The sequence below is a fragment of the Poecilia latipinna genome, unplaced genomic scaffold, assembly GCF_001443285.1.
Source record: "Poecilia latipinna isolate Pla-1442-1.1 unplaced genomic scaffold, P_latipinna-1.0 Scaffold1877, whole genome shotgun sequence".
NCBI lineage: Eukaryota > Metazoa > Chordata > Actinopteri > Cyprinodontiformes > Poeciliidae > Poecilia > Poecilia latipinna.
In genome coordinates, this window is record NW_015114493.1 from 103,659 (window position 1) to 129,063 (window position 25,405).

At 41.9% G+C, this 25,405-nt stretch overlaps 3 protein-coding genes across 6 annotated transcripts; 1 reads left to right on the forward strand and 2 right to left on the reverse strand.

Annotated features, from left to right (window-relative positions):
* Nucleotides 1-869: 869 nt before the first annotated feature.
* Nucleotides 870-5,534, reverse strand: LOC106934883 (fibroblast growth factor 4A-like). The gene is made up of 4 exons (XM_015015042.1): nt 4,521-5,534; nt 2,794-2,922; nt 2,024-2,127; nt 870-1,566 (listed from the first exon to the last, which is right to left on the reverse strand). Exons 1-4 carry the CDS (start codon nt 4,825-4,827, stop codon nt 1,387-1,389), a joined length of 720 nt encoding a protein of 239 aa, XP_014870528.1. The 5' UTR covers nt 4,828-5,534; the 3' UTR covers nt 870-1,386.
* An 883-nt stretch (nt 5,535-6,417) lies between these two features.
* Nucleotides 6,418-21,394, reverse strand: ccdc93 (CCC complex scaffolding subunit CCDC93). Of its 4 annotated transcripts, none has more exons than XM_015015018.1 (23): nt 21,257-21,394; nt 20,995-21,108; nt 19,360-19,454; nt 18,151-18,262; nt 17,393-17,491; nt 16,154-16,210; nt 15,927-16,027; nt 14,249-14,266; nt 13,932-13,965; nt 13,627-13,716; nt 11,795-11,881; nt 11,548-11,664; nt 10,950-11,012; nt 10,097-10,170; nt 9,914-9,995; nt 9,733-9,807; nt 9,565-9,636; nt 8,591-8,699; nt 8,411-8,493; nt 8,279-8,316; nt 8,066-8,150; nt 7,854-7,967; nt 6,418-6,904 (listed from the first exon to the last, which is right to left on the reverse strand). In XM_015015018.1, the coding sequence occupies exons 1-23, from the start codon at nt 21,341-21,343 to the stop codon at nt 6,848-6,850; spliced, it is 1,863 nt and encodes a 620-aa protein (XP_014870504.1). In that variant the 5' UTR covers nt 21,344-21,394; the 3' UTR covers nt 6,418-6,847. The 4 variants fall into 4 exon arrangements, with proteins under 4 accessions (XP_014870504.1, XP_014870503.1, XP_014870507.1 ...); XM_015015017.1 differs by having other exon boundaries at nt 13,932-13,968; XM_015015021.1 differs by lacking the exon at nt 14,249-14,266.
* Nucleotides 21,395-23,460: 2,066 nt separating this feature from the next.
* On the forward strand, nt 23,461-25,401 carry LOC106934875 (U3 small nucleolar RNA-associated protein 14 homolog A; the record flags this gene model as incomplete). Its single annotated transcript, XM_015015016.1, has 1 exon — nt 23,461-25,401. A coding segment is annotated over exon 1 (1,839 nt), but the record flags the coding sequence as incomplete, so codon positions are not given.
* Nucleotides 25,402-25,405: the final 4 nt, after the last annotated feature.

Here is a 25,405-nt window from a genome sequence, read left to right on the forward strand (position 1 = left end):
TCTTTAGGTCCCACCCCACTAATGTCATTTTTTAAAATAACTTTATTTTCATTGATAAATTTAGGTCGAACAATACATAGAAATGATAAGAGACAGAAAAAACAGAACTGAAAACAAAAACTGCACACTAGGAGGAGTCTCTTAATTAAATAACACAGGGGGGATTTATATCCAAAATCAGTCCTGTAACGTTGATGGGACATTTGTCCATTTTTCCCATTTGTCCTGGCATTGCGCTTGCTGTGTCCTCAGTCTGTTAAAATCTCCATCTCAAACAATATGTTCACAGTCTGTAACTCTGGATCCATTTTGAATTCTTTGATGGCATTATCTCCCTCTACATATGAAGCGCTCCTCCTCCTCTCTTTAGCTTGCCTTGCATCGTGGGTCTTCTTTTGTTTGCCTGTCTTGGGTTTTGGACCAGGTACCACTCCAGAAATTAGGTGTTTCCCTGAAAGGTTGGTTTGTTTCTCCGCCTTTAGCAGCAGCACACCACTAGCTCCCCCTAGAACGACTGGTGCGCGCTGTGCTTACACAACCGTGAATGAAAGACGCCTCCTAACTCTGATTGGCTGTTTTGGTTCGGGAGCTGTGTATTTTTCTAAATGTTATTAGGGGCACATGGAAGATGCAGAGGGACTTGATTTTTTTTTTTCATCTTCTATTTTCAGGGTACAGTGAATTTTTTAACAGATATGAAAACAAAAGAGTTACATAGATTCTTTCACTTTCGTCCCAAAAGTCTATGAGGACAATATTAAAACTATGGAGTTTTTAACATATTTGCATAAAAGAGTCATAAAGAATCCTTACTATTCCAGTGGCATGTTCTGGTGATTTTGATTATCTAAATAAAACAACAACAACAATAATAACAATCTATTTTATTTATAAGCACCTTTCAAGATTTTCAAGGTCACTTTACATTAATAAAATAAAAACAGCACATCATGAACAAAGGTTAAAAAGTGCTAGAAAGACGTATAAAATACAAAACAAGTGTTTATGTTGTGACGGTGAAGTGGGATAAGCTAATCTGAACAGATGAGTTTTGTGAAGAGCTTTGAAAATGTTCAGCGATGATGTTCAGAGATCCAGGTGGTGAGTAGACCCGGGTTGGACGGCCGAGGACGTGGCGAACAGAGAAGTGAGTCAAAAGAGGAATGAAGGATGTGAGACGGTGTTTAAATGTGAAAGAGACGAGTAACATAAGGATGGCTTTGAATGTTAAGACAATTTTGAACTCGGTGCAGAAATGGGTGAGAAGTCAGTGGAGTTGCTTGAGAGCAGGGTGGTTTGGGGAATGTAGCTTATCTAAAAACCCAGGGATGCTATTCAATAACAAGCATCAACTTTGTCATAGGTTCAGGAGCTAATGGGCAGACGTCATGCTCTCCTTGGTAAGAAATGAGCACAGGACTGATTTGGGCCCACACTGTTGCCCCTCCTGAGCTGTCCTCTGTGGGAAATTGCCAGGTAGTTGCCTGGGTGGGACAGAGAAGAGTAGGTGGTGTAGTGATTTTCTTCCACATTTTCCTTGAACAGACAGTTGTCAGAAAACGGCTCCTAGACAAAAAGAATAAATAAAGTAATCTTCTGTTATTTGACTTCATTTCAATGTATGAATATTAGAGTCCCTTTAGGGGGCAACATACTTTTACACTAAACTTGGCCTTTGCACTTAGCCCATCTGAAGTTGTGCACATCCTTTATTTACCAAAAACCACACAAAGTGATAAAAACAATTTTGTTACAACATCCGCGGAAGAGCCGGCGGATCTTGTGTGCAACAAAGACTGAGGGGGGAGTCGATGCTCACATTGTTATTGCCAGATCAGAAAAGGTCAGCAGCGTCTTTACAGTGGTGTTTGTGCAATACAAACACCACTGTATCCATTACCCAGGATATATTCATATATTCTGGTATATAGAGATACGAATAGTCATTAACCAATAGTGCATATCCTCATAACGGGGAATATATAAACACAAGTTAACATGTTGTGTGCAGCAGACTGCGTACCTCTCCATATGCCAGTCCTTGCCCACTCATACACAGGTACAAGCCACTCGTCAACCCTCTGATTCCCACCACTCCACGCCTCACAGCAAACACCTTCAGCCAGCCTGGAGGAGATGCAGACAGAGTGAATGTTCATGTGTTAAACTGACACTGTTCAAGTAACACTTGCAAAGAACAGGTTTTCCACTCTGACCAAACAAAGACTATAAGTTAATTGTGCAGCAAAATCTCATTTGAAGTGCATCCAAAGTGTGGTAATCAATGATGAGACCCTTTTTTTTAAAATTATTTATACTTTAAAAAACAGAAATGTGTGCTCTTTTCTTCATTCTCTCCCATTCCCTGTGTGCTAAGCAAATATAGAATCATCAGTTTCCAAGCAATTATTCAATCTTGTTTAAACAATTTCTGAAGGATTTTAAGATTTCAGTGCTGACCAGGTTCGAATACGCTTTAAATCTAACTTCAAGTGTTCAAAGACCCATGCTACAGATTCCACCGTCATGCTTGATCAAACTCAATATAAAAGTCTGTCAAAAACTAAATACACCAAAAATATGCTTGATACACCCTGGTGGAAAAAATATATATATTAAAGTATATTTTAAATGTGCAGTATTTTTCTGAAATACATTTTAGCACGTTGTAGGTTCGATTCCAGCTTCCTCTGGGCAAGGCACTTATGTATCGGTGTATAAATGTGTGAGCGTTTGACATATATTATATACGGGGTGTGTGTGTAAATATTCACTCATTTTGACTGAACTCACAGTAAGGAGTCGGTCTATGGACTCCCCCCACTGAGCCATTGGGCAGGATCTGAAGGTGGTAGCCAATTCCGGCCCGGCAGTAGAGCAGAAGCTGTTTGGCCACTTCATTGACTGGGCTGGAGCTTGATCCTTTATTGAAGAGAAATCACTGGCAATTTTCCCAAAGTATATTTTTTAAGATACGCACAGAACACTCACAAAAACACATTGACAGATATCATGAAATTTTATTTCACACATAATTAGCTTGCCCTGTAATGGACTGGTGACTTCTTTAGGGTGTACCATGTCTTTTGCCAAGAGGAATCTGGCCCCTCATGACCCTGCATGGATAAATGTGGTGAGACACATGAAAATCTCCCCTCCATGTTAATGACAGCCTGTGTCTTTGACAGCCTGGCCTGCAGTCCCCACAGGGACTGTCCTGGCACCATTCCCTCTATGCTGCAGACTTCTCCATCAACTCCCCATGCTGTCACCTTCAGACGTCCTGTCTCATCGCAGGCACCTCAATGGTGCCGGTGAACATCCAGGGAGTGGACATAGAGATGGTGAACTCTTATAGGTACCTGCGTGCTCACCTGAATGATAAACTGGACTGGACTCACAACACTGGATCAGAGCAGACTCTACCTGTTCAGCACTTGTTCCCATGTATTCCAGTAACTCCAGTGCAGGTGAGCTGAATTTCCTAAGCTTCATTTGCTGCTGAAGTCCTCCTGTTCTGATCCAGCAGCTACAATAATCTTATCTATCTGACCGCCATTATGGTTGAATTTCAAGCTAAAACAAAAACAAGTTTAGACCATTTGACCTAGATTGGATATCAGACTAAATTTGACTGTGTAAATGGGTCTTATGATCATCGAGTGTTTGTTTCAACTTATTATTCAGTGTAGAGACAGAAAGTAATGTTAATGAGGTTTTCAAAATAAATTTCTCAAAAATAGTAAATCTGTGATTATGATCACATATTTTGGCAGTTTTGTTTATTTATAAAGGCTAAGTTGTATTTAATGCCTGAATGTTGTGTTTGTAAAATAAAAAGCAGCATAAGACTAAAAATTTAATGTTCAAGATTTTTTGAAGCTACAACTATTGGTGTATCGTGAGTCACGCAACTTGTGGTGATGCGGTGAGAGAAGGAGTTAGCAGCGGTGGTTAGCCACGCTAACCCGAAACGGCAGGACGCACACCTTGAGTATTCCACACTTTAACTTTATTTCACTTCGTCCACGTAAAGCCAGGTCTCCACGGCACTAAACTTTTCTCATACATGAGTAAAGTAACGATAGTTTACTGCTCTGCACCTCATCATCACCGCTGTTCTCCTCTACAACATGGAAGACGACTTCTTACTCTGCACAATAGTACAACAAAGGAAAAGGGGAATAGGCGCCCCCTTGTGGTGATACCTACTCATCTCTAGGAACCAAGCAACATAATGACTTACAAATTTCAGGTCATTAGGTAAAACTTTCCTTTTGCAAAACCCCCCAACATGTTAAAAAAAAAAAAACTGTTTTATTATCATTTGTAAATTCTGAAGAGAGCAAACAGTTTCCATGAAGAAGAAACTGATGCTGATTATTAATCTCTCGCCATACTGACACAAACTATATTCATAAAACAACTGATCTCCAAATCAAACTGTTGGAATTGAAAAAACCTTTAAAGATAGCTGTATTAAAAATGTGGATACTTACAAAATAAAGGATTTTACTTACCTTTTCCTTTCAGCCTGGATGCCCTAAAGTGCAGCTTCCAGAGGCCCCGCAGGCGGGAACTTTGCTCTTCAGCCTCTTCTGACTTCTTTGCTCCCACTAGCTGACCATATACTGGTAACATCAAAAGCAACAGAAGGCCAGGCAGGACTGAGGTCATGTCCTCTGGGAACAGCAGCAAGCCTGGATACACAGTCCTGACTGTACATATGGAACCCTGAATGATGTCCCGTCGTCTTTTCCTCCGTTTATCAATGCCTATTTCTACTCTACTGCGCTTGCCGACAGGGACACGCCTAAGAGACAGCATGGTGATTATCAGGTCTATATCAGAAAGTCTAACAGCACATTTGAAACACGATTACTGAAGAGAGCACCATGTTGTTCTTTAGGACAGACAGATCAGCAAGTGTCAGATAGCTCAAGAGGTCCAGACTGCAGATTACTGCAGGAAGTGGACTGGAGAGAAAGATGGAAGCTGTCTGTTTAGCGTCACAATCAGAGAGATGATATAGCGAGCTGTGCTGCGGTGATATACAGCAAGTATAACTCAGGAAGACAAATATGATCACATGACAAGGAGCAAAAACGCAGGGAAGAGTTGGAGCATAACTCTGACCTGGACAGGTTTGTTCTGTGAGAAGACTGCAGTTTATGGACCTGAACTGATGGGAAGAATGTCGTGGTGTTGTACAATAAAAAAAAAAATCAACCTTAAAATTATACAAAGAATAAAACAAGTATAAGATTATGGTATGAAAGCCTAGGAAAATAAAAAGGGTTTCAAGTTGATTTTGTAATCTATCCAGAGTCAGCGAAACGAGGCTGCAAGGGAAAACTACAAACTTTTAAAGTGTTTGTGGATTTCAAAAAGAGTTTAAGTTCAGACTAACAGACTGGTTTCCACTGACTTTTGTACCATGGTTGAAATACGGAGCACCACACATTTAACAAATGGACTTTCAGACAAGACAATCTGTTGAATTTAAGAATGTTACTAAGTTATAAACAACTAAAATACAATATATATATTGAAGGGCCTTTCTTGGATTATATGAGATGTGCATGTTGAACGTAACAGCAATGGAACTTTTGTCTATATTTATATTTTAAAAATAGAATACATTTATCAAATTCTTCATATTTATCTGCACATACAACTATGAGCTGTACAGTTTCATAGGAAGTCATCTTCTACTTCCTGTTGTGTCTCAGTCTCTGTTTCTCATTGACTGTTGGCAACGCACCTTTTAACTTGGGATAGCAAATAATTTCATATTTCCCAACAGGGTCTAGATTTGACCAAATAAAATCTTTATTCAAACAACTGAGACTGGGCTGCTGACTTCAGCCTTCACCTCGTCTCACACTTGGATATTTTTGTATGAATTTGCCCAGGAAGTGGACGGAGTAAATCCAGATCTCAAGCTTCTTCTGATCATCCCTGTGGGTCAGCAGCCACGTTTGATCCCCAACAATGATCAATCTGCAGAGAGTATAGCTCCATTTAACAAATATTCCTACTTGTTTTCCTTGATTAGACACTTATTGTTATATACTTCGCCAAAGTCCCTGAACAAAGGAAGAGGTGCAAGTATTGGGACAGGACCAATCAGTAGAAGGATGTTGAGGCTGGAGCCAAGAAGACCATTTATGGACGTGGTGATAGTTGGTGTAAGGGGAAGAAAAGGGCTGCAGAGAACAGGACTAAACGCAGACAGACGACTTGAAGGGAAAAGCCGAAGAAGAAGAAGAATATTTCACATTAATGTCAGAATCTTTACGTTTATCGATTTAGATTTTCTTTCCATGACTCACCTGGTGGAGATTGAAGATTGTACACATTCACAACCCGTCGGCTGTTCATTTCATAGACTCATCAATGACCACTTTCACTTTTGGGTATCAAGTTTTCCAGTATTTTATTGATCAACAGCTAGTTACAATAAACGGCGACAGCAGAATCTGAGGCACTAAAGCAGGAACAGGTGTGTGTCAAAGACCTTTTGTTGGCTTTGGGAAAATGTACAGTATCACTATAGTTTAGTTCAGTCTTGTTATAATACACCAATGGCTTGGGCTAAACAGATGTCAACAAAGCATGCTGGTCATTTGTAATCTTTATGATCCAAAGGCCTCGATCCCATGAAAACGTTCTAAAGCCAAATGACGCTCATGGTAAAATCTGCTGTGATTGGCACCCGTTAAGAAACCGGGTTCCTGGCCTGTGAAGCATAACTAAAACAACCAGGTTCTGTGATCCTTCAACCAACGTATATTGAAGCTTCAGGCCAGCTTGGGAAAACACGGAGCCAGCAGGAAGAACAAAGTTAGGAAGCTCCTTTTGCTCTCAGTTTGGACAGCAGCATCTCATTTTTACGGCACTCCTGGTGATAGAAAAAAAAAAAAAAAAACAGATTACTGAAAACTTTATAAAACTTAACACACCTGGAACTTTGATCAGCCCAAACTTCACTTTTTTCTTTCAGTTTTTTTTCTTTTCTTGAAGGAATACTCAGAGCAAATGCCTTAATGTTTTAAAGGCATGATTGAGATTTGTTCTGTGCCGTAATTTATTTTTCTGTGCTACAAGAAAAGCTTTTTGGATGCTGCGATTTGGGGCATCAATACAAAAAATTTCCAGTTCTGCAGTCTGCAAATGCATCAGTAAGAAGTATGTTCTTAGGTACGCTCTGTTGGGAGTCGAGTACCGCTCTGGCTTCGGGACTTGGGCTTTGCTGAATAAACTGGAGTTATTCTGGAACAGCTTTAGCGAAAGCATCGCAAAGGCCTATTGGTTTTTTGTTTTTTTAAGAATTTCTTTTCATTTTTTTCTTTTACCCCCAGAAACATAATTTGGGGGCCTAAACGCGTTCGGAAGCTCACCAAACTTCACCAAAAAACGTTCCCCTGTGTGAAATCAAATGTTTTTAATGGAACCAAAAGTGGGAATGGCCAGACTGCACTACAGCGCCCCCTAACGTGAGAAAGGCCAAACCGTGCAATATGGAGATCTGGAACTTGGTATGTATGTAGATCCCCCCCCCAAAAAAAGGAGGTTTGTCCTAAAATATACAGGTAGGTGGGCATTTAGGTTTACACACCTCAAACTTTAACAAAATCCTCCAAGGGATTTTCACTTATCTGCTTCATCTTTACTTTAGAGATGTAGTTTAAAGATGTGTGAATATATAGAAGATTCACCGAATGCACCGTCTGTGTGGGATCGGCGTGAAAGTGTTGGGGACGTGGTGGTGACTGTGGGTCCCAGAGCGGCACTGAGCTGCTTGCAACTTTAATTCATTGCATTCAAAAGTTTCTTAAAGACTTTCTTACCTCTTTAAAATCTTTAACGGTCTTGAAGTAGAGCCTCTGCTTGTCAAGCAGCTCCAGGTATTCGTCATTCAACTGATCTCTTCTCATTTTGTTTTCCTGCTTCTTCTTCTCCATCTGAAACGGCAGACGGGCAGCAGAAGCGTCCGTTAGTGACGCGGCCCAGCAGATGGAGGGAATGTCTTACAACGCCAGTGATGCAGCTGCAGCAACACCTTGATGCGACTCTGTTTGATCCCCTCCACTATCTGCTCCATCTGTCGGAGGAACTGATCCCTGGCAGCTGCAGACGACATCGCTCTGGAAGAGAGCAGAGCCGTTTAAAACTCAGCAGACCAACAACCAGGGAGCATGAAAAACAAAAGCTGCACTCTCCTTCACATCAATATGACAATGTAATTTTCAACAAGATATTTTTTTTTACTTACTGTTGAAAGTTGTCATGAATTGAATTCAGCAGATTTACCTAAATGAGATTATTATTCTTCAGCGATGTTTTGAACATGTTTACCAAAATCACTGTTGCAGGCAGAATTCAATCCGAGACTAAAAGCGATTACCTCCTTCTCCAGGTAGACCTTCTTATCATCTAAGGTGTTATAGAGAGTGAAGAACTGCTTGGTCTCTTTGTGTGTGGCAGAAACTGGAAGACAAGATCAACAAACATGTTTACAGGTCCGCGTGAAGAAATGACGCAACACCGTCTGTAACTATACATCCGACGCAGAAGAGGAATCCACCTTGGCTGTAGAGTTCAATAAATCTCTTCTGGTACTGGGTCAGCTCCGCCCGGCTGGGCACCTCGTCGATCTTCCTCTGCAGGATCGCAATCTCACGGTTCCTGCGAGCCTGAGGAGAGCAAACGCAGTCCTGTGGAAGTTGGCTGACAGAAAAAATGTTTGCAATTTGTGTCTAAAGCTCGACTAAAGCTTAGTTGGCAGGTTGCTGGTTCGATTCCCGCTCCGCGGATGAAGAAGTGTCCTTGGCAAGGCCCTTCATCCACCTTGCCTGCTGGTGGGGGTCAGAAGGCCCGGTCAGCACATGGCAGCCTTGCAGGCTGCAGCTGTGGCTACTGTCCGGTAGCTTGCCACCATCGGCGTCTGACCGTGCGTGAATAACTAACTTTGGGGACCTCTGGGCGCTGTTCAAGTACGAGCCATTTACCAAAGCCTTGACCCATAACCACACATCAGCCTCGAAGGTCAGAAGTCCTTCTACTACCCTCCAGTTTTGGATGATTTGCTGCTATATCAGCTGCTGACTTTCTGACATAATGCCGTCATCCACTAATCGTTCTCTCTCTCCCCTGCTATTAATGTTTTACTTTCATCATCAGCATCAAAAATAACCCTACATCACTCACACTGAGTTTTACGATCATCATTTAATTGCTCTTGTCCAACTAGATGCTCTGTAATTGTTGTTCGTGGGGGTCTCAATGTTCAAATGTATGTATGTTTCTAAAACTGCATTTTAAAATACAATTAGCTGTGAATGCGACATCATTTCAGTCTGATGCTTTCCTGGTTTCTGTGTTGATGCCTTTCTCCTGAGTGTCCTTTTCTGCTTGGACTACAATTAGGCAGTGATCGAGTTTGTGATTGTGTGCTCATGTTTTTCGCCCAGCTCAGTGAGGAATGTTCCTTTGGGGACAATAATAAAGCTACTGATGGTGAGAACGCCGCTCTGTGTGTGATGCTAGAGCAGTGGTTACCATGAGCAGGCGGACTTTTTGCAGCTTCTCTCTGTCTGAATTGTACTGCTGGTCTATTAGCTGCCGCCTCTCCTGGGAAAAGAAAAGGTCTCATTTAACACTCTGGTCTGACGTGGTTTTATAATAATTAACACAACACTGCATTTATTAGTGCAGCTGGACATGCACCTGCTCCTCCTCGGTGTCCTGTCCTGACGCCGACTTCAGCTCTTCAATGTTCTGCTGCAGACGGACCATCTCCTCCTGTACATGACGCAGGTTTTTACTAAATAAAATCAAAACACACTAAAGACCACTTTAAGACCGAGGGGAAACGAATCCCATCAGAACAGCTGGTTTATGTGCTCACTCTGCAGTGCGTCCGAAACTGCTGCTCTTGTTGCTTCAGGCTCTCATTCATCGTCACCAAAGCCCTGAGCTTCTCCATCAGACTGCCGACAAAAGTTACATCACTTCTGCCGCTAGTCAAGGGTCCTGTGCTCCAAACCTGCTATTAATTCAAGCCCTGCGTTGTAAAAATAAGACGGCTCACCCACTGTCTGCTTGCTCCTCCATCTGTTCCAGGGACTTCATCTCAGTCTCCAGTTTTACTGAGTGTTCTGTAGCCTTGGAACAGATTTAGAACAACATTTAGGTTTGCATTTTCAAAATTGGTGTTGGGGAAAAAAACAACAACAAAACAACTACCCAGCTTTGACAAGGTAGGTTAAGGTCGAGCTTTTCTAATTTTGAAGTACGTTTGAGCGCAGCCCAAAAGCTCACACTGATAGTCGAGGCGCCATGGCACAAAACGTACATAACAATAAATACTTTTACACAAACATGTATGATAAACTCTCATTTATATACCAACCTATACTGATAAATTCATACATTTACGGCATTACCATACCAAAAAAAAACAAAAACAAAAAAAAACTATTTGAAATAAACTTAAATACATAAACTCAACATTTGAATACAATAAAAAAACAAAACTTATTGTAAGGCAGAGATGTTTTAATTTTCACACCATCTTATCCTTTAATGATCACCCTTGTTTTTCAAAGTTTCGCTTTGAGTTTTGAGTTTATTGAAATGTTTATTTAAATGTATTAAAAAATTTTTTTACAACCATTAAAGTAGCTCTATAAGTTTGATCCATTTCTGACCGGGACACTAAACATGGCTGCATCCTGTATGAGACGCAAAGCTGCAGTAATACAGATCGTTTCACAGCAAGTCAGTCACAATCACAGTACAATACGATCCAATTGTTACAAAACAAATAAAAACACATCTATCTGTAGTTACCCTGGGCGCTCACAGCAATAATCAGTTATCACCACTGATGCACAAACAACACAAAAGGAGAAATCTGGATGAAACTGGCCAGGAGTAGTTACCTCCAGCAGACTCCTCTTTGCCTCTTCGTTGCAGGCTTTCACCTCTGCATGCTTTACTTTGAGCTGTCAGGACAGAAAACATGAGTTTAGGTTCTTATGCAGTCTGCTCTCGACATACAGGGACTTATGTCGTCCGTAGCCATGGATACAGTTGTTGGGAGAAGAAAAGAAACTCTGCAGAACTTAAAATACATCAGCATAAAGTGCACTCCTTACTTAAATACTGCACAGAGTTTGCAACCGATTCTGTGAACCCAGTAGAATAAAACTTCTACAAAAAAACAACCTAATAGTACAAATTTTCAAATGACGAACTCAAACCCAAATAGATAAAGTTGAGCAGCCCAGAGGTTAGAGGTTCCACTACCGATCTCGGTTCCTTTGCCGCATGACTTTCCCTTCCTGTCAAATTACTGTTAGATAAAGACCACCAACTGTTTTCTGGTTTTTATTTTTAAAGGTGGCCGGCTCTAGTTTACAGCAGAAAGATGCTGTAAGCCTGTGCTCTCTGTGAGCAGGTTGCAGTAACTTCCCTGGCTGGGATCTACATCAGAAACACACAGTTTGCATTTGAAATGCCCTGACGTGCAGCACTGACCTCCTTCAGCTGCTCGGCTTTCTGTCGGATCTGTTTGTCCAGTGAGGCGACGGCCCGGCGGTGCTGCTGCACTGGACCGTAGCGCTCTGACCGCTCCTCTGAAGAACGCTCCAACTGCTGCGAGGTGAAAGACGACATACGATCACAAAACGTGGCCATCTCCTGCATCGCTACGTCTTGTTCCATAGAGCCGGTAATAGAAACAGACTGCTGGCTGTGTGCAACATGGGTGTGATGCTTTGCTGACCTTTCCAGCGTACTCCGAGGCAATCAGTTTGATCTCCTCAGATTGGAGTCCAACTATCTGACCCACAGCACTCGCAGTCAGCTTCCCCTGCACCAAAACAAGCACAAAGCACAGCAGCTCACCCCAAGTGTCTTCTTATTTCAAACTGACTCGATGAAAAGACTTGATCTGCTGAACCTTTCTGGCCGCAGCTGAATAACACATCCTCTTTGGTTGTGGTATTAGATAGTGAGGAATTTAAATTATTTTGCATGGAAGCACAAGCCAGGTTTTGCAAGGCACTTCCAACAAGTCTTAGCGCTGTTCAGTTTTCAAACTAAACCAAATGTTTTGAGAAAGACAAAATATCCAGAGTTGTAACCAGTGAAACGCCAGCTGCTACTTCAGCCTGAATCCCTCACGTTTCTCCAAGGTTTTACATTTGTTTTGTCTGAAAGTTGCCCTCTTGTGTCCTTTCCTCTTTTTTATTTCATTCCCCTATTATTATTTAGAGACTGTGGAGTGCTCACTATTTAGACCAATATTGTACTTCTTTGATTAATTTTTAGATTATTACGCAGAGAGACTCCTGTCACTGCAACCAGAAAAGGAATTATAACAAACCAAGAATCCAGAAAATTACGACATTTTAGACTCCTATTCCTCCGACCCAGAAAAGGAATTAGACCAGAGGACTTAGCAACCCTGAAGCACCAAGTTTACATACTTTAGATCAACATTATATTATTTTTCTTCTTTTGCTCTTTCCTTTGGTTTGTTATTTTGTTTGCTTTTCCTTTTAATTCCTGTAAAGCACTTTGTGTTGCCCTGTTGCTTAAAATGGGCTATAGAAATAAAATTACCTTTACATGCAGAAAATAAAGAAAAATAATGTTCCTGTTAGAACACTGTGATATATTTTTTTGGGCACATCACCCACCATTACAAAAAATGTGCTTGTGTGACCAAAGAAAAGTACAAATCTGCTGAACTAACTTAGGTTTCTAAAAGGTGGAGTCGCTGCCAAACGGATGGCATTTCTAAGCATTTAATGGAAGCAACGTGTTTGTTGAAGAAGGTCAGTAGCCTTAACCACGGCCTTCCTCAGCAAAGGTAACATCCCCGAGACACGGCTGTCGTCCCGATGGACCGACTCTGTGCGTAGATCTCCAGTGGTTTCTGTCACGACAGTCTAACGCCAGAGGAGGAAATGGCCTGATGACTCTTACCAAAGACAAAAGAGAAATCCTACAGCTACTAAAATCTGACGCTACTCTGTTTTTGTGTACATTTAGTGAAGAAGGAAGTAGCGCCAAGCGTCTTGGTCAGAGGATTTTGTGTCGTTTCCTTCAGTGGTTCTTGGTGCAGCGCCACCACAGGCGAGGAGGGGAACAGGTTGCTTAAAGGGTTTGGACAGTTTGGCACTGCAGTGTGAAAGTGAACCACAGAAGCTGAAAATGAAACAAAGGTTGTAGACAAGTTCTGCATCCGAGTTGTGAAACCTGTTGGTACCAAATGTACCAACAAGCTTTGGTACATTCGGCGATTACATTACAGCAGTTCTATTAACAGATCTTTAGCCAAGTCAGAGGCTTCTGTGCATACTTATTGTTTAAGTTAATCTTTTGGGTTTCTTAAATAGAGCTCTGTAACCTTCAGGGGTAAACTGAAGAATGATTAACCAAAAATAGAACATAAATAGATAAGCAAGTGCAATAATTATATTTCTAGCATTGCTGTTGACAAACCATGCCACAGGTGAGTGTGGAGTGAGTCTGTATGGGTTTCACTTGCTTAAATACATGACTTGTCAGTGACACAGAGGTGCAGCTGCACTTGGATGGAGTGATCACCTCTTCTGCTGCCTGCAGCTTGTCTTCTTCCAGCACGTCTGACATGCTGGCAGGCATCGCCTGAGGCCCGCTGACCTGACCCTCATCGTCCTACAAATGGAAAAGAAAATGCACTGATGAGGCTGAACATCCAAAACAAAAACTATCATCCCATGTAAATGTTCCTTCAAATTATCTACATGGCACAAACTAATCAGCTGCAGAAGATGTAGGCGCAAAATATTTCAATTGACAAAATAACTCGAGCTGACACAAGCTTTTCACATGTTTATTAAGCCAACAAGCAACATGATCCTCATGCTCACCTTGTTTTGTTTACACTGCTTATTTAGTCCATATCTCCTGGAGACAAAAAGAAATGCGCTTAGTCGATGCTTGCAATGTCAAAACTCTGACGTTAAAACAAAACCTCACAAGAACAACAGGTACAAATCAACACTGAGGCCAAACTGTTCACATCTAAGCTCAAGTCCATGCTTAAACATGGAGACCTTCTCACACACACACGCACACACACACACACACACACACACACACGCACACACACACACACACACACACGTCTCCACAGCTGTTATCAGAGGCATGCAGAGGAGGATGCTCACACAGGTCCAGTACTCACAGCATAGCTTCACACATTCTACGTTCAGAGATGGATGGATGAAGGAAGAATGTGACCAGAAAAAGAGAATGTGCATATTTAAGAAACTGCACAGTAACATGTACATTAAAAGAGTTAGACAACACGCCGCGTTAGATCCTGGACTAAGGGATGTTACATTTTAACTCCACCACATGACCCGTTACAACAACAGAACCCAGTTTCTTTAAGGTTTTATTGGCTGCAGTCACCTTTATTTGATAGTGAATTTACAGGTAAATCATTATTATTAATCTTAATTTCTATATATTGATTTCAACACTTTAAGAGCTTACTGTGTGAACCTTTAGCTCTGTTGCTGCTGTTACAGCTGAACTGAAGGACAAACCATTTGTCCATTTCTGCTATCAGGTTCGCCACAGTATTTCAGTTTGGGGTGGGCATAAAAAAAATAAAGTATGTTCCCAAGAGGGAGCAAAGATACTTCAGAACCATCGCATTAATGTATGGATACGCTGGTACAGTAAGCTAAGAGCTGTAAGCTATGAGCATCATATCTAACCAGCTGCGTGGCCAGAGCAGGTAACCTGACAAAGACTGAGCCAATACGAGCTTTATAAGCATGCAATGAAATGCTGTGGAATAAAATGCAAAGATAATGATATATAGTTGTAAAAATCGAAAGAAACTGCGGTATTTTTCTTTCTGGTCATGAACTCTCAGTTCCATGTCAGAATGTTTTCAGACGCCGTTTTCTCCTGTGGTAACAGGGTCAAACGCCATTTTGTGACGTGATGAGGTTTAGTCAAAACATGACCGAATAAGGCTGAGTGCACAGAAGCAAAGGGAATGGTGAGCATTTCAGCAATTTATCTGCAATTTTGGAGGAAGAAGGTGGATGGAGCACTGAAGAAGAGGGAGCTGGTTCTGATGAAGGACTGCAGCTCTCTTTACAAGAGCCACACAGTTCAGGAAGCAGCGACGACGCCAACATTTCTGGGAAGGAAGGGCTGGACAAATACTCCCTCTCCCTTTTCATTATTATGGTTAAAGATGCAGTATGTAACTTTTATATGCATTTTGTTACACATATTTGTTGAAACTGTCAACTGTGATGTTGTGACAGTTTAGTATGAGAGAAACTAAACTGTGGGGGGAAAAAGCCAGCTCTTCTCCCAGTGCCAACTGGAAACAACCAATCAGAGGCAGGAGGCGGGTCTTAGAGCTGTCAAACATCACTTTATGTGGGCTGCTCACACTCTGCCCCTCTCTGCTGCGCTGCAGCTAATAGAGCCTGTCATCAATGCTCAGGCTAGTTAGCATAGCCAACAATGACAGCGGCTGAACAGGTTTCCTGGAACATGGTAAGTTGTTTCTCTGCCGTTTTTTTAATTTTTTAATTTTAACCCTCTTGGAACTTTTGTGCAACAGTCTGCAGTGAAATAACAGAGTAAAGACGATGGAGTGGGAAACCGTCTGTTCTCTCTACTCGTTTTGTCCACTAGATGTTTTTCCTTTTTGGAATGAGATGCTGTACAGCAGTACAGCTTTGACATTTATGGGACAATTTCTGAACAGCAAAGACTAACTAATACATTCCTGTGTTTTACCTGTAAAAGGTGGGCTGCACGTTTTGTGTTGTAGTAGAACGCTATGACTCAACAGCTTGGCCGCACGGCGGCCTGGAGGGAAATATTACCTGCCATACTCCAGCAGAGTAAAGTGGATCCTGGACTCCTCATCCAGGAGGACTTCTGCGTCTTTCTGTCTTCTGTACTTCCTCTCAGGTTTGTACACTTCCTGAAAAACACCAGAGCTCATTCACATGCCATCCGACCAACTGCAACCGAATGATCTGCTCGTAGTTTGAAACCATGAGAGACACCAAGCGTTTCATTTTGCGTCGGTCGCATTGCGGCTGCTCACCAATACGTCCAGAACGGCCTTCACAGCTTTGTCTTTCCTCTGGAGGAGTTCTTCATCCTAGACCAGAGTTTCAAAATACAAGAACTAAATAGATGAAAGTACATATATAAGATGGAAAGTAACATTTAATAGTGAGAAATTCAAAATTGTAGATTCTAAATTAGACTGGAATATAATGCATACGTCTTTATTTCAATTTGTCAAAAGACTAAACAGTTATTGAAATAGCTCCATTTTATTTTTCAAATGAGTTGATGTTCAGTCAGAAAGTAAAAGAGAAATAGTGACAGGTAAGATGCTGACTTGAAGGTGTAACGTGCCACATTACAACTCTAGAATAACCCTGCTGAGGCTGGCAGCAGGTTGGAGTAGCTCTGCTTTCTTTGGGATTTTTTCAGTTTTTTCAAATATTAATTTCTGCTTTTTTTGTAAGAAAGTAGCTTTTTTTGGACGGCTACTCCTTCTTGTTCTGGATTCTGTGTGGTTGGAGTGATTTTTGGCAATATCTTTGTATTTTTGCCATTTTGTTCTGATGCGTAACCATAGCAACAGGCTGGTTTACAACAGGGAGCAGCTGATCAGCATCAGAAAAGCTGAAATAATACCACAGCTGAAGCCAGAAATCCCAGAGGAGTTGAAAAGGAGGGATTGTGGATGCAGAGCAGGAGCAAAGAGGAGGAAGTTCAAACCATCTCTACAATCTCACGTTGTAATGGGGAAAGTGAGATCATTAGCTAACCAGATGCATGAACTTCAAGCCCAGTCAAGGACTCAGCAACGTAACGAATGCAGCATAATGAGTGTTGCTGAGACGCGACTGCAGGATTGTATCCCCGACACCAACATGTCTCCGCCAGGCTTCCTAACTGTACAAGCAGACGGAGATTTAAAGAGCAGCAGGAAAAGAAAAGGAGGTGGATTAACAGCTTTGTGAACAACAGATGGTGTCAACCAGGACATGTTACTGTTCAAACCATCAGTTTGAATAGTCCAGACATTGAACTATTGGCAGTAAGTTCCTGTCCACACCAAGAGAGTTCACCAGTGTTATTATGGCAACTGTTTACTTTCTGTCCTTAGCCGTTACCGATAAAGCACTTTCAGCACTTTGCATATTGACGGCAGCAAAATGCCACACAGCTAGAAAATATTGCTACTGACAAATGAGAGTTTGTTGCAGAACCCACCATCTGCAAACTGCACGATCTAAGAACATCGGTTCTAAACGTGTGCTCGTACCTCGGGGAAGGCATGGCTCTTCTGGAACTGAGAAATGGAATAGGCTCTCACATAATCTCCCATCTCTTCTCTCGTCTCTATGGCTCGCTTCACCAGCCACTGAAACAACAACAAATGTCTCATGCAAGACAAGAACAAGCCGAGTGCCATGGAGAGCGGAGAGCGTCAAATTACAACAAGTAGTAATGAACCTTGGTTATGAACTTATTAATCAGTCATTAATCTTTTAAAACTGGAAATAACTAGTGAAGTAATTTATTAAAGATATAATTAAGACCTCTTATGATGGACAATAACTTTGGATCTAGTGTTCCCTTGCCCGGACGCGGGTCACCGGGGCCCCACTCTAGGTGGGGCACGTTGGCGAGCGCCTGGTGGCCCCATGGAGCCCGGCTGGGCTCTGCCCGAAGAGGAGACATGGGTCCTCCGCTTACGAGTTCTGTTGTTTGTGTTTAAAAGCTGAAGTCACCTGAACTGTCACCGTTTAGTCCAAGTGTTGGTAAGTTAATGAATCATGGCAGATATCGATGTATGGACCGCTGATGTAGCAGACTTCCTTCAAATTAAATGAAGTGGTGCCACCTGAACACGCCCTCAAACCGTCTGTCATGAGAAACTTACGTGGCTTTGAACACAGTGCAGCTTATGTAGCTTTAATGTTTCCTAGTAAGCAAAGTTAAGTGAATGATGACTGAATTATAGTAAAAACTATCATAGTTTTGCCGTTTTAAAATGTCTAATTGAAGTATGCGTCTTACTTGTATCACTGGGAAAATGTGAATAAAATCCAAGCCTTGGATCTGATGGGGTTCCAGGCGATGAGGACACTTCATCTTTGGTAAAACAGAAACTATTTTCTCTGTCAGGGCTCTGAAGAAACGGACAAGAATAATTAAAAATAGAACATTCATCAACAATAACCAAACAAACATTTCTCCTGTTAACATAGTGTTACACATTTATAGCTTCTGAAATTGTAAACACAGAAATACCGGATTTTTAAATTTTGTAGGTCTTTTGGTACTTTAGTTAAAGTGAGAATCTGACACACAATAAAAGCTATTAGATAAACAACCAAAACAAGCAATGCAATATCTGTCACTGTGAAAAGATTGCAATTATGCAGAAGGAGCATAAATCTGAAAATATGGATATCAGTTAAAAGCAGACTCGTCAGGCAAAATTACAAAAACATGGGGCAACCGGTAATATAGCATTTTGAATCCAGAAATGCTGCCCTGGGCCTCACACTACAATGTAAACAAAATGATTTCAGAAGGGCCCTTTATTTGTCCAGAGGAAAAAGGACAGGTGCCACCATGCAGTGTCCATCTGCGCATGTCTCTTGAGCTGAATATTGATGCTCATGTTAAATGCCTCCCTAAGTCTGGCACGTTTCCAGGAAAGGCTGGAAGCCAGTTATGATCTTGGCGTGTCACCAAAACAAAAACCCAGGCAGGAAACCGGCTGTAATAAACACTATAAGTGTGACTGACAGCACGAAGGTCAAAGATTGACATGAACATAAATATATAAGACACAGAAATAATTCTTACTAACTGAAGCTCTTCATCTTCTTTCTCAACACACTGAAATCACAATAACCCTTCAATGTCCTGCAGCTGGTGTCAGTGCTGTTCATCACATCTCACAGCGATCACAAACATTACTGCCAGGCACATGGCTGTCCTCATCAAAACCAGCAGCTGTAATTTGTTGTATGTGCAGCATTTTTATCCATGGTGGTTAAAGGACAGTGTCAAATATATACGGAACAAAAAGTATAAACGCTCCATGTCAACATGGAGAGGTCACTACAATGTCCCTTCAATAAAGGCAATTCTGCAGCATTCAAGTACAGTGTCCTACATGTTTCAAAAAAAGTCCTGCCTGAAACACTCACATTTGCAAGTTTGGCAGAAATGGCTGAGAAGATTTCATGAACACTGCCATCATATATCACTTACATTTTCTGTCCAATGGTGGAGTTTTCCTGGAAGAGTAGATCGACATCTATGTCAAAGTTACATGTGGTTATGCACCAGGTCATTCCACCAACAACCTGTGGAAAAGCAAAGCAAAAACAAGCTGAGATGCAATGATAAAGTAAAGCCTGGTGACCCGCCAGGCTTTAAATACACTGGGAGAACACTGCTAAAACCCCCCAACAAAAATCAAAAGGTATGAGGCAACATTTATGCTAAACTAATGTAATAATGATTACATAGTGAATAAAAGTTAGAAAAGAAACACACCAAGTTGATGTTTTATGTTGTAGCATTGTCTGTGGATTCCCAAAGCAGCCCCCATCCCGTATCTAATTCTGTTTGTGGGGGACATGCCATGAAAATATACTGCTCAAAAAAAATAAAGGGAACATTTCACTTTAATTTTGTGTGTGGCTCCAAATCCAGGCCTCCATTGGTTAATAAATTTGATTTCCATTGATGATTTGTGTGATTTTGTTGTCAGCACATTCAACTTTGTACAGAACAAAGTATTCAATAAGAATATTTCATTCATTCAGATCTAGGATATGTTATTTGAGTGTTCCCTTTATTTTTTGAGCAGTGTATTTAGGAACCCTTGTTCTGGATTATTCTGCAATCATTCAATAATATCTTAAACCAAAATTTTTTTAGCTCCAAAACTGGAACACTTCAACCATGGTCTAGGTCAGAGGTTCCCAAACTGAAGCAGAAAACCAAAGTCTAACTCTCCCTATTGAAATCCACAGGGGGGCCCAGAAAGTGTTTGGTCTAGATTATTCAATATCAAAAGCAGAATACTGAGAGACAGCAAGCTCCGCTGAGAATTTTTAAACCTATTTTGTTAAACCTTTATTAGACAGCAATGTAAATTACACTTTGTGTGTGGCATTTTTTTCAAACGTAAAAAAAGAAGAAAAACAAAACACAAATCACTAACATGGCCCATTATACACTCCTCAAAAAAATAAAGGGAACATGTAAACGACACAATATAATTTCAATTAAATCAAACTTCTGTGAAATCAAACTGTAGACATTTTTTATGCTGCTGTGCAAATGGAACAGACAAATGAAAGGATTGACCAACATAAGAGAAATTTGCCCTTTCTTGCATCTTGACAGAGCTAACAGAAACCAAACCGTTTATAGATTTGCATCACAGAAAATTCATTTATCAAACATCAGTTTTCTCAGCTTTATTTCAAATCGTCTTTTATATCTGATAATAAATGGTGGCGCTACTAATATTTTTGTGACAGATTTCTGCTCGTCCTGCATTGGGATAGAATGGTTTTCTGGACATAACTCAATGCATCAAACAAATAGGCGCTGTCCAATCCAGTAATGCATATCAATTAGCAGCAGTATGAAAGACGTAAAAATAATTAACTATACTATATTAAGAATTTATATTTAATCCTCAGCACTACATGAAGCTCATTTTGAAACAATGCAAGTTAAAACCAAGATTTTGCAACAAGTAAATTAAGTCCAATGTTGAGTCTATAGAATGATGCTGCCACCCCTGAAAAATCCTTGCCCCCCTCTCAGCACCCCTTAGATATTTTTTTCCTAGATCCGCCCCTGCTTGGGGGTAATTAGATGAAGCACCTTATCAAATGGAGACAGGCCTTTGATGCGGGCCCGGAAGTAACCCGCAGCCAGCAGCAGCTCCAAGATTTCTGCCAGCTTCACTGTTTGTTCCTCATCCTCTCTGCTCTCCACCTGAATAACACAAGTGACCACAATCAGAATCAGTTAGCTGTGTGTTAGCAGAGACTAGCCCCAGTTTTATCCTCGTCCAGCTTTCATTCGGTCCGGTTCTGTAGTTTAAGCTGAACTCGATGGAGCCCGTCTGGGTTCTGAACGCTACCTGGATCAGCTGGCCTTCCTGGTCGTACTCTGCTCCAACCTTAGATCCTGCTCTCACTCTGAGGAAGACAGACGCAGTCGCCGCCATGATGAAAGAAATGCGATGCTGTGTCACATGACTACGTCACATGATTGAAATATTGGATGCTCTTCTTCTTGTCCCGTAGACATGCAGCGTTTTGGTGTTCTACCGCCACCAACTGGAATGATTAGGATACCAACCTGCAATTACTCAAACTATTAATTTAGTCTTCTTAAGGTTGTGTTGTGGTCAAAACCTTGATTCTCACTTGTTTATCTTCTCCAGAACTATAAAACATCCAGATATTTTTTATTATTATTATTTTTCAACCAACTTAATATTTTTTTTTTATAAAATACAATTGTAAACATACGAAAATTAAACATGAGAGGCATTCTGTTCACATTTAACAAGTCCATCTGAATGAGTAGAATAGAATAAACTGAGTACAATAAAGAATGGAATATAATAGAAACATCTTCTATTCACATTGGGGAAATTTATGTGCCATCATCAACTTACAGGTAAATAAAATGCATACTCACAAAAGGTAAAATAATGTAAACACTGAAAAATAAGAATAAGAAGGGTAAATTCACACCATTTAAATATGTTGTAGTTATTAAAAGCATACTCAGAGTAAAAGAAATGTCAGCCCAGTATGAAAAACGTACAAAACGTCTGCATAAAAACAGCACCTTATGTGTACAGGCAAAGAAGACACCCATAAGTGTTTTTCCACTCCAGGCGTCCGATCCCAATCATCATCGGTTCTGATGATGTCACATACATAACGAGTCCACAACATCTTAAAATTGTAAGTCTTTCTTTTTCTTTGCCGTTTTTCTGAACTCTCTACTACTTTCTCTGTTTCATTGCTCTATTTTGTAGGTTTCTGTAAAGTGCAGTGAACGGAAATGTTCTGTCGTTGATCCTCCCTGTTCTTAGGACGGAGAAATGTCAGTAATACTGGAATACTGTAACATTTTATTAAAGCAATACTCTGTCCTTGGTGAAATATTTTTCACATTTCCTCTAAATGGACTGAACTTATATAGCACTTTATCCACCCATTTGAAATCTCTTTCAAAGCGAATACACACATATCTGTGGCATGGGGTGATTTAACACCAAACTGGTTATCTGAAGTAAGCAGAAAATGTTCAGTCATACTCAATATAATCCTCTCCATAACCTTGGATAGTACACTGGCTAGCGCTATGGGCCGATAATTATCCCTGTTGTTTATTATGCCAGCTTATATTAGTGCCTTTATAATAGGCACTAATATAACAGCTAAAAGTGAATCAGACGAAATGCCATGGACTAAAAACCCAGTAAAACACAGAGCAAACAAAGGAAAGAGTTTTCTGCTTGAATATTTCCAGTCCTCTGCAGACACCTCATCCATACCACCTGCCGGGGAGCTTTTGACGCAGTTAAATAGTTCATAATAATGTTTCTGCCACATCTGAGTAATTTCCTCTGCTCCGTTTACGCCGTCGATATTTATTGGCAGACCTGTTTTATCATTATTCATATTCTTTATTTCCTTCCAGAAATCATGTGTGCAGTTGTTTTGCATTTTTCTTGTGAGTAAATTATACTTCATTGTATCCTCATTTCTTTTAATAAAACGTAGGTCATATTTAAAACGTGCATTTGCCCGTTTCTTCTACTCCAAAATAAGAGCATGCTTCTGTCAACCACAGCCTTAAAGGCCCGCCTGGCCACAGCATGAAGCTCCTTCACCCGCTCATTCCATCCAAGTAACTAAAACTGTACTTCATTAGCAATTATGATAAACCAAATGTTTCACTGGAGCGTACTGTGATCACAGCACTACTGCAGTGTTTCTCCACTACTGTTTAAAATCCATACATCTATATGGCGCCCCCCAGAGGGCAACAGCCCACACAAGTGGGAAAGGCTGCATCGCTTATTTTAACAGAGAAGTAAATGTGACTTGCACTGTCATTTCTAAATTATTCGATATAGCTTAACTTGTATGCCAAGTATTTTTTTTAAAAATACTTTGCTGTTCCTGTAGCCCACTTCGTTTTCTGCAGTAGCAGTGAAAGAGTGCGCCCTTTAAATCTGATCACATAGTGAAGCTTTCTACAAACTAATGATGACCACACTCCAATCTGGTAGGTGGCGGTAAATGCACCTTAAGTTGGTTGCCAGCTAAAATTCAAAAGAAGAAGAAGCTTTCTATAAACAGTTGAATGATTCCGACATAATTTCATCTGAGTAAAAGAAATGATTTCTACGTCACCCATCTGATGTTGTGGCCTGTAGGCTCGAGAAGTTCCTTCGTGGAAAGAGACTTCAGAAAACCCAAAGGGAGGAAAGTTTACAAAGAGACGGAAACATTTTTTTGCGACACTCCTGCTCTTGTTACGACCAGGCTTTGCGACAGCGTTTGTGTTTGGGGCACATGTGAGATTGAGCTCTGTGTGGTCTTCAGCATGGCGAAAGACTCCAAGAAAAAAAGTAATAAAAGGAAGTTAACGGTGAGCTCCGGTGCTCCTGTCGTCAGCGAGGGGGATCAACAGCCGGTGTATGAAGAGGAAGAAGAAGAGCAAGGCGGTATGGACAGAGCAGAGGAAGAAACCGTGAGCGGCGAGGAGGACGAGGGAGAGGATGAACGAAAACGGCAAAAATTGCTGGAGGCCATCAGGTCCCTGGGTGGGAAGAGGAAGAAGGCGCTGGGGGAGAGGTCCGAGGCGGCCGGACACATGTCCGAGTTCTCTGTGAACCCTGACGGTGGTCCCGGTAAGGTCCAGCTGTCGGATCTGATCGGGAGCTTAGAAAAGACCTCCGCTGTCCCAGCTAAAAGCAGAAAGCAGTTGAAGAATCTGCAGCTCTCTGAGAAAACCATCGAATCTCCTCTGAGCAAACAAGAGACTGAGAGGATCCAGAGGGACATGGCTTTCCAGAAGGCAGCCTCAGAGGTGAGCCGCTGGGACGGCGTCATCATCCAGAACCAGAGGGCCGAACAGCTGCTGTTCCCTCTGAACCAGGACCCGGCCGGCCCCAAACCGGTAGAGAGACTGGTGGTGGGCTGGAAGGCTCGGACTCCACTGGAGCAGGAGATCTTTTCTCTGCTGTCTGCCAACAAGCAGCCCCTTACTGACCCCGTTCTGACCCCTGCTGAGGAGGCGTCAGTAAAGGCCATGAGCCTGGAGGAGGCCAAGATCCGCCGTGCTGAGCTGCAAAAAGCCCGGGCCCTGCAGTCCTACTATGAGGCCAAGGCTCGGAGAGAGAGAAAAATCAAAAGCAAGAAGTATCACAAAGTGCAGAACAAGGCCAAGCGGAAGGAGTTCCTGAAGCACTTTGACGAGATGGTGAAGCTGGATCCAGCGGTTGCCCTGGAGGAGCTGAATAAGATGGAGCTGGCCAGGATGCAGGAGAGGATGTCACTAAAACACCAGAACAGCAGCAAGTGGGCCAAGTCAAAGGTCATCATGGCCAAATATGACGAAGAGGCTCGCAAAGCCATGCAGCAGCAGCTGGAGATGAACAAAGAGCTCACTCAAAAGTTGATTACTCCACTCAACGACAATGATGACGACGATGAGGAGGAGGAGGCGGAGGAGGAGGCAGGTGATTTGCTTCCTGACTTTGTGAACGATGCGGTGGATGGTCGAGATGCATCGAATCCGTGGATGAAAGGCAAACTAACTGCAGAACCAGCGCAGCAGCAGCAGCAGCAGCAGCAGCTGAGTGACACGGTGACTGAGGCAGCACAGGCTGTGTGTGAGGAAGAGGAGGAGTGTCAGGTTGTGGAAACAGAAGAGGAAGCCCTCCTCAGAGAGTTTAACAGTAGGAGGAAACTGCATCAAGCTCAGGAGTCTGACGCAGCAGGAGGTGTTTTGCCAGAGGAGGCGACGGAGGACGCAGCAGTCGAGTCGGAGGCTTCCGACAGCGATGACAGCTGTTGCGTGTTGGAGTCCGTAAGCGTCCCCGGAGGAAGAGAAAATGTCCTGAGAGAGACAAAAGCAGCCGACTGCTCTGAACGGTCGGCTCCGCTGGAGGAGACGCTGATGAGGATCAGGACCGTGGAGGACGTGGAGCTTCTCCCTCCTGAGCCGTCAGGTGAACCCAGTCAGCCTCCCGCTACGG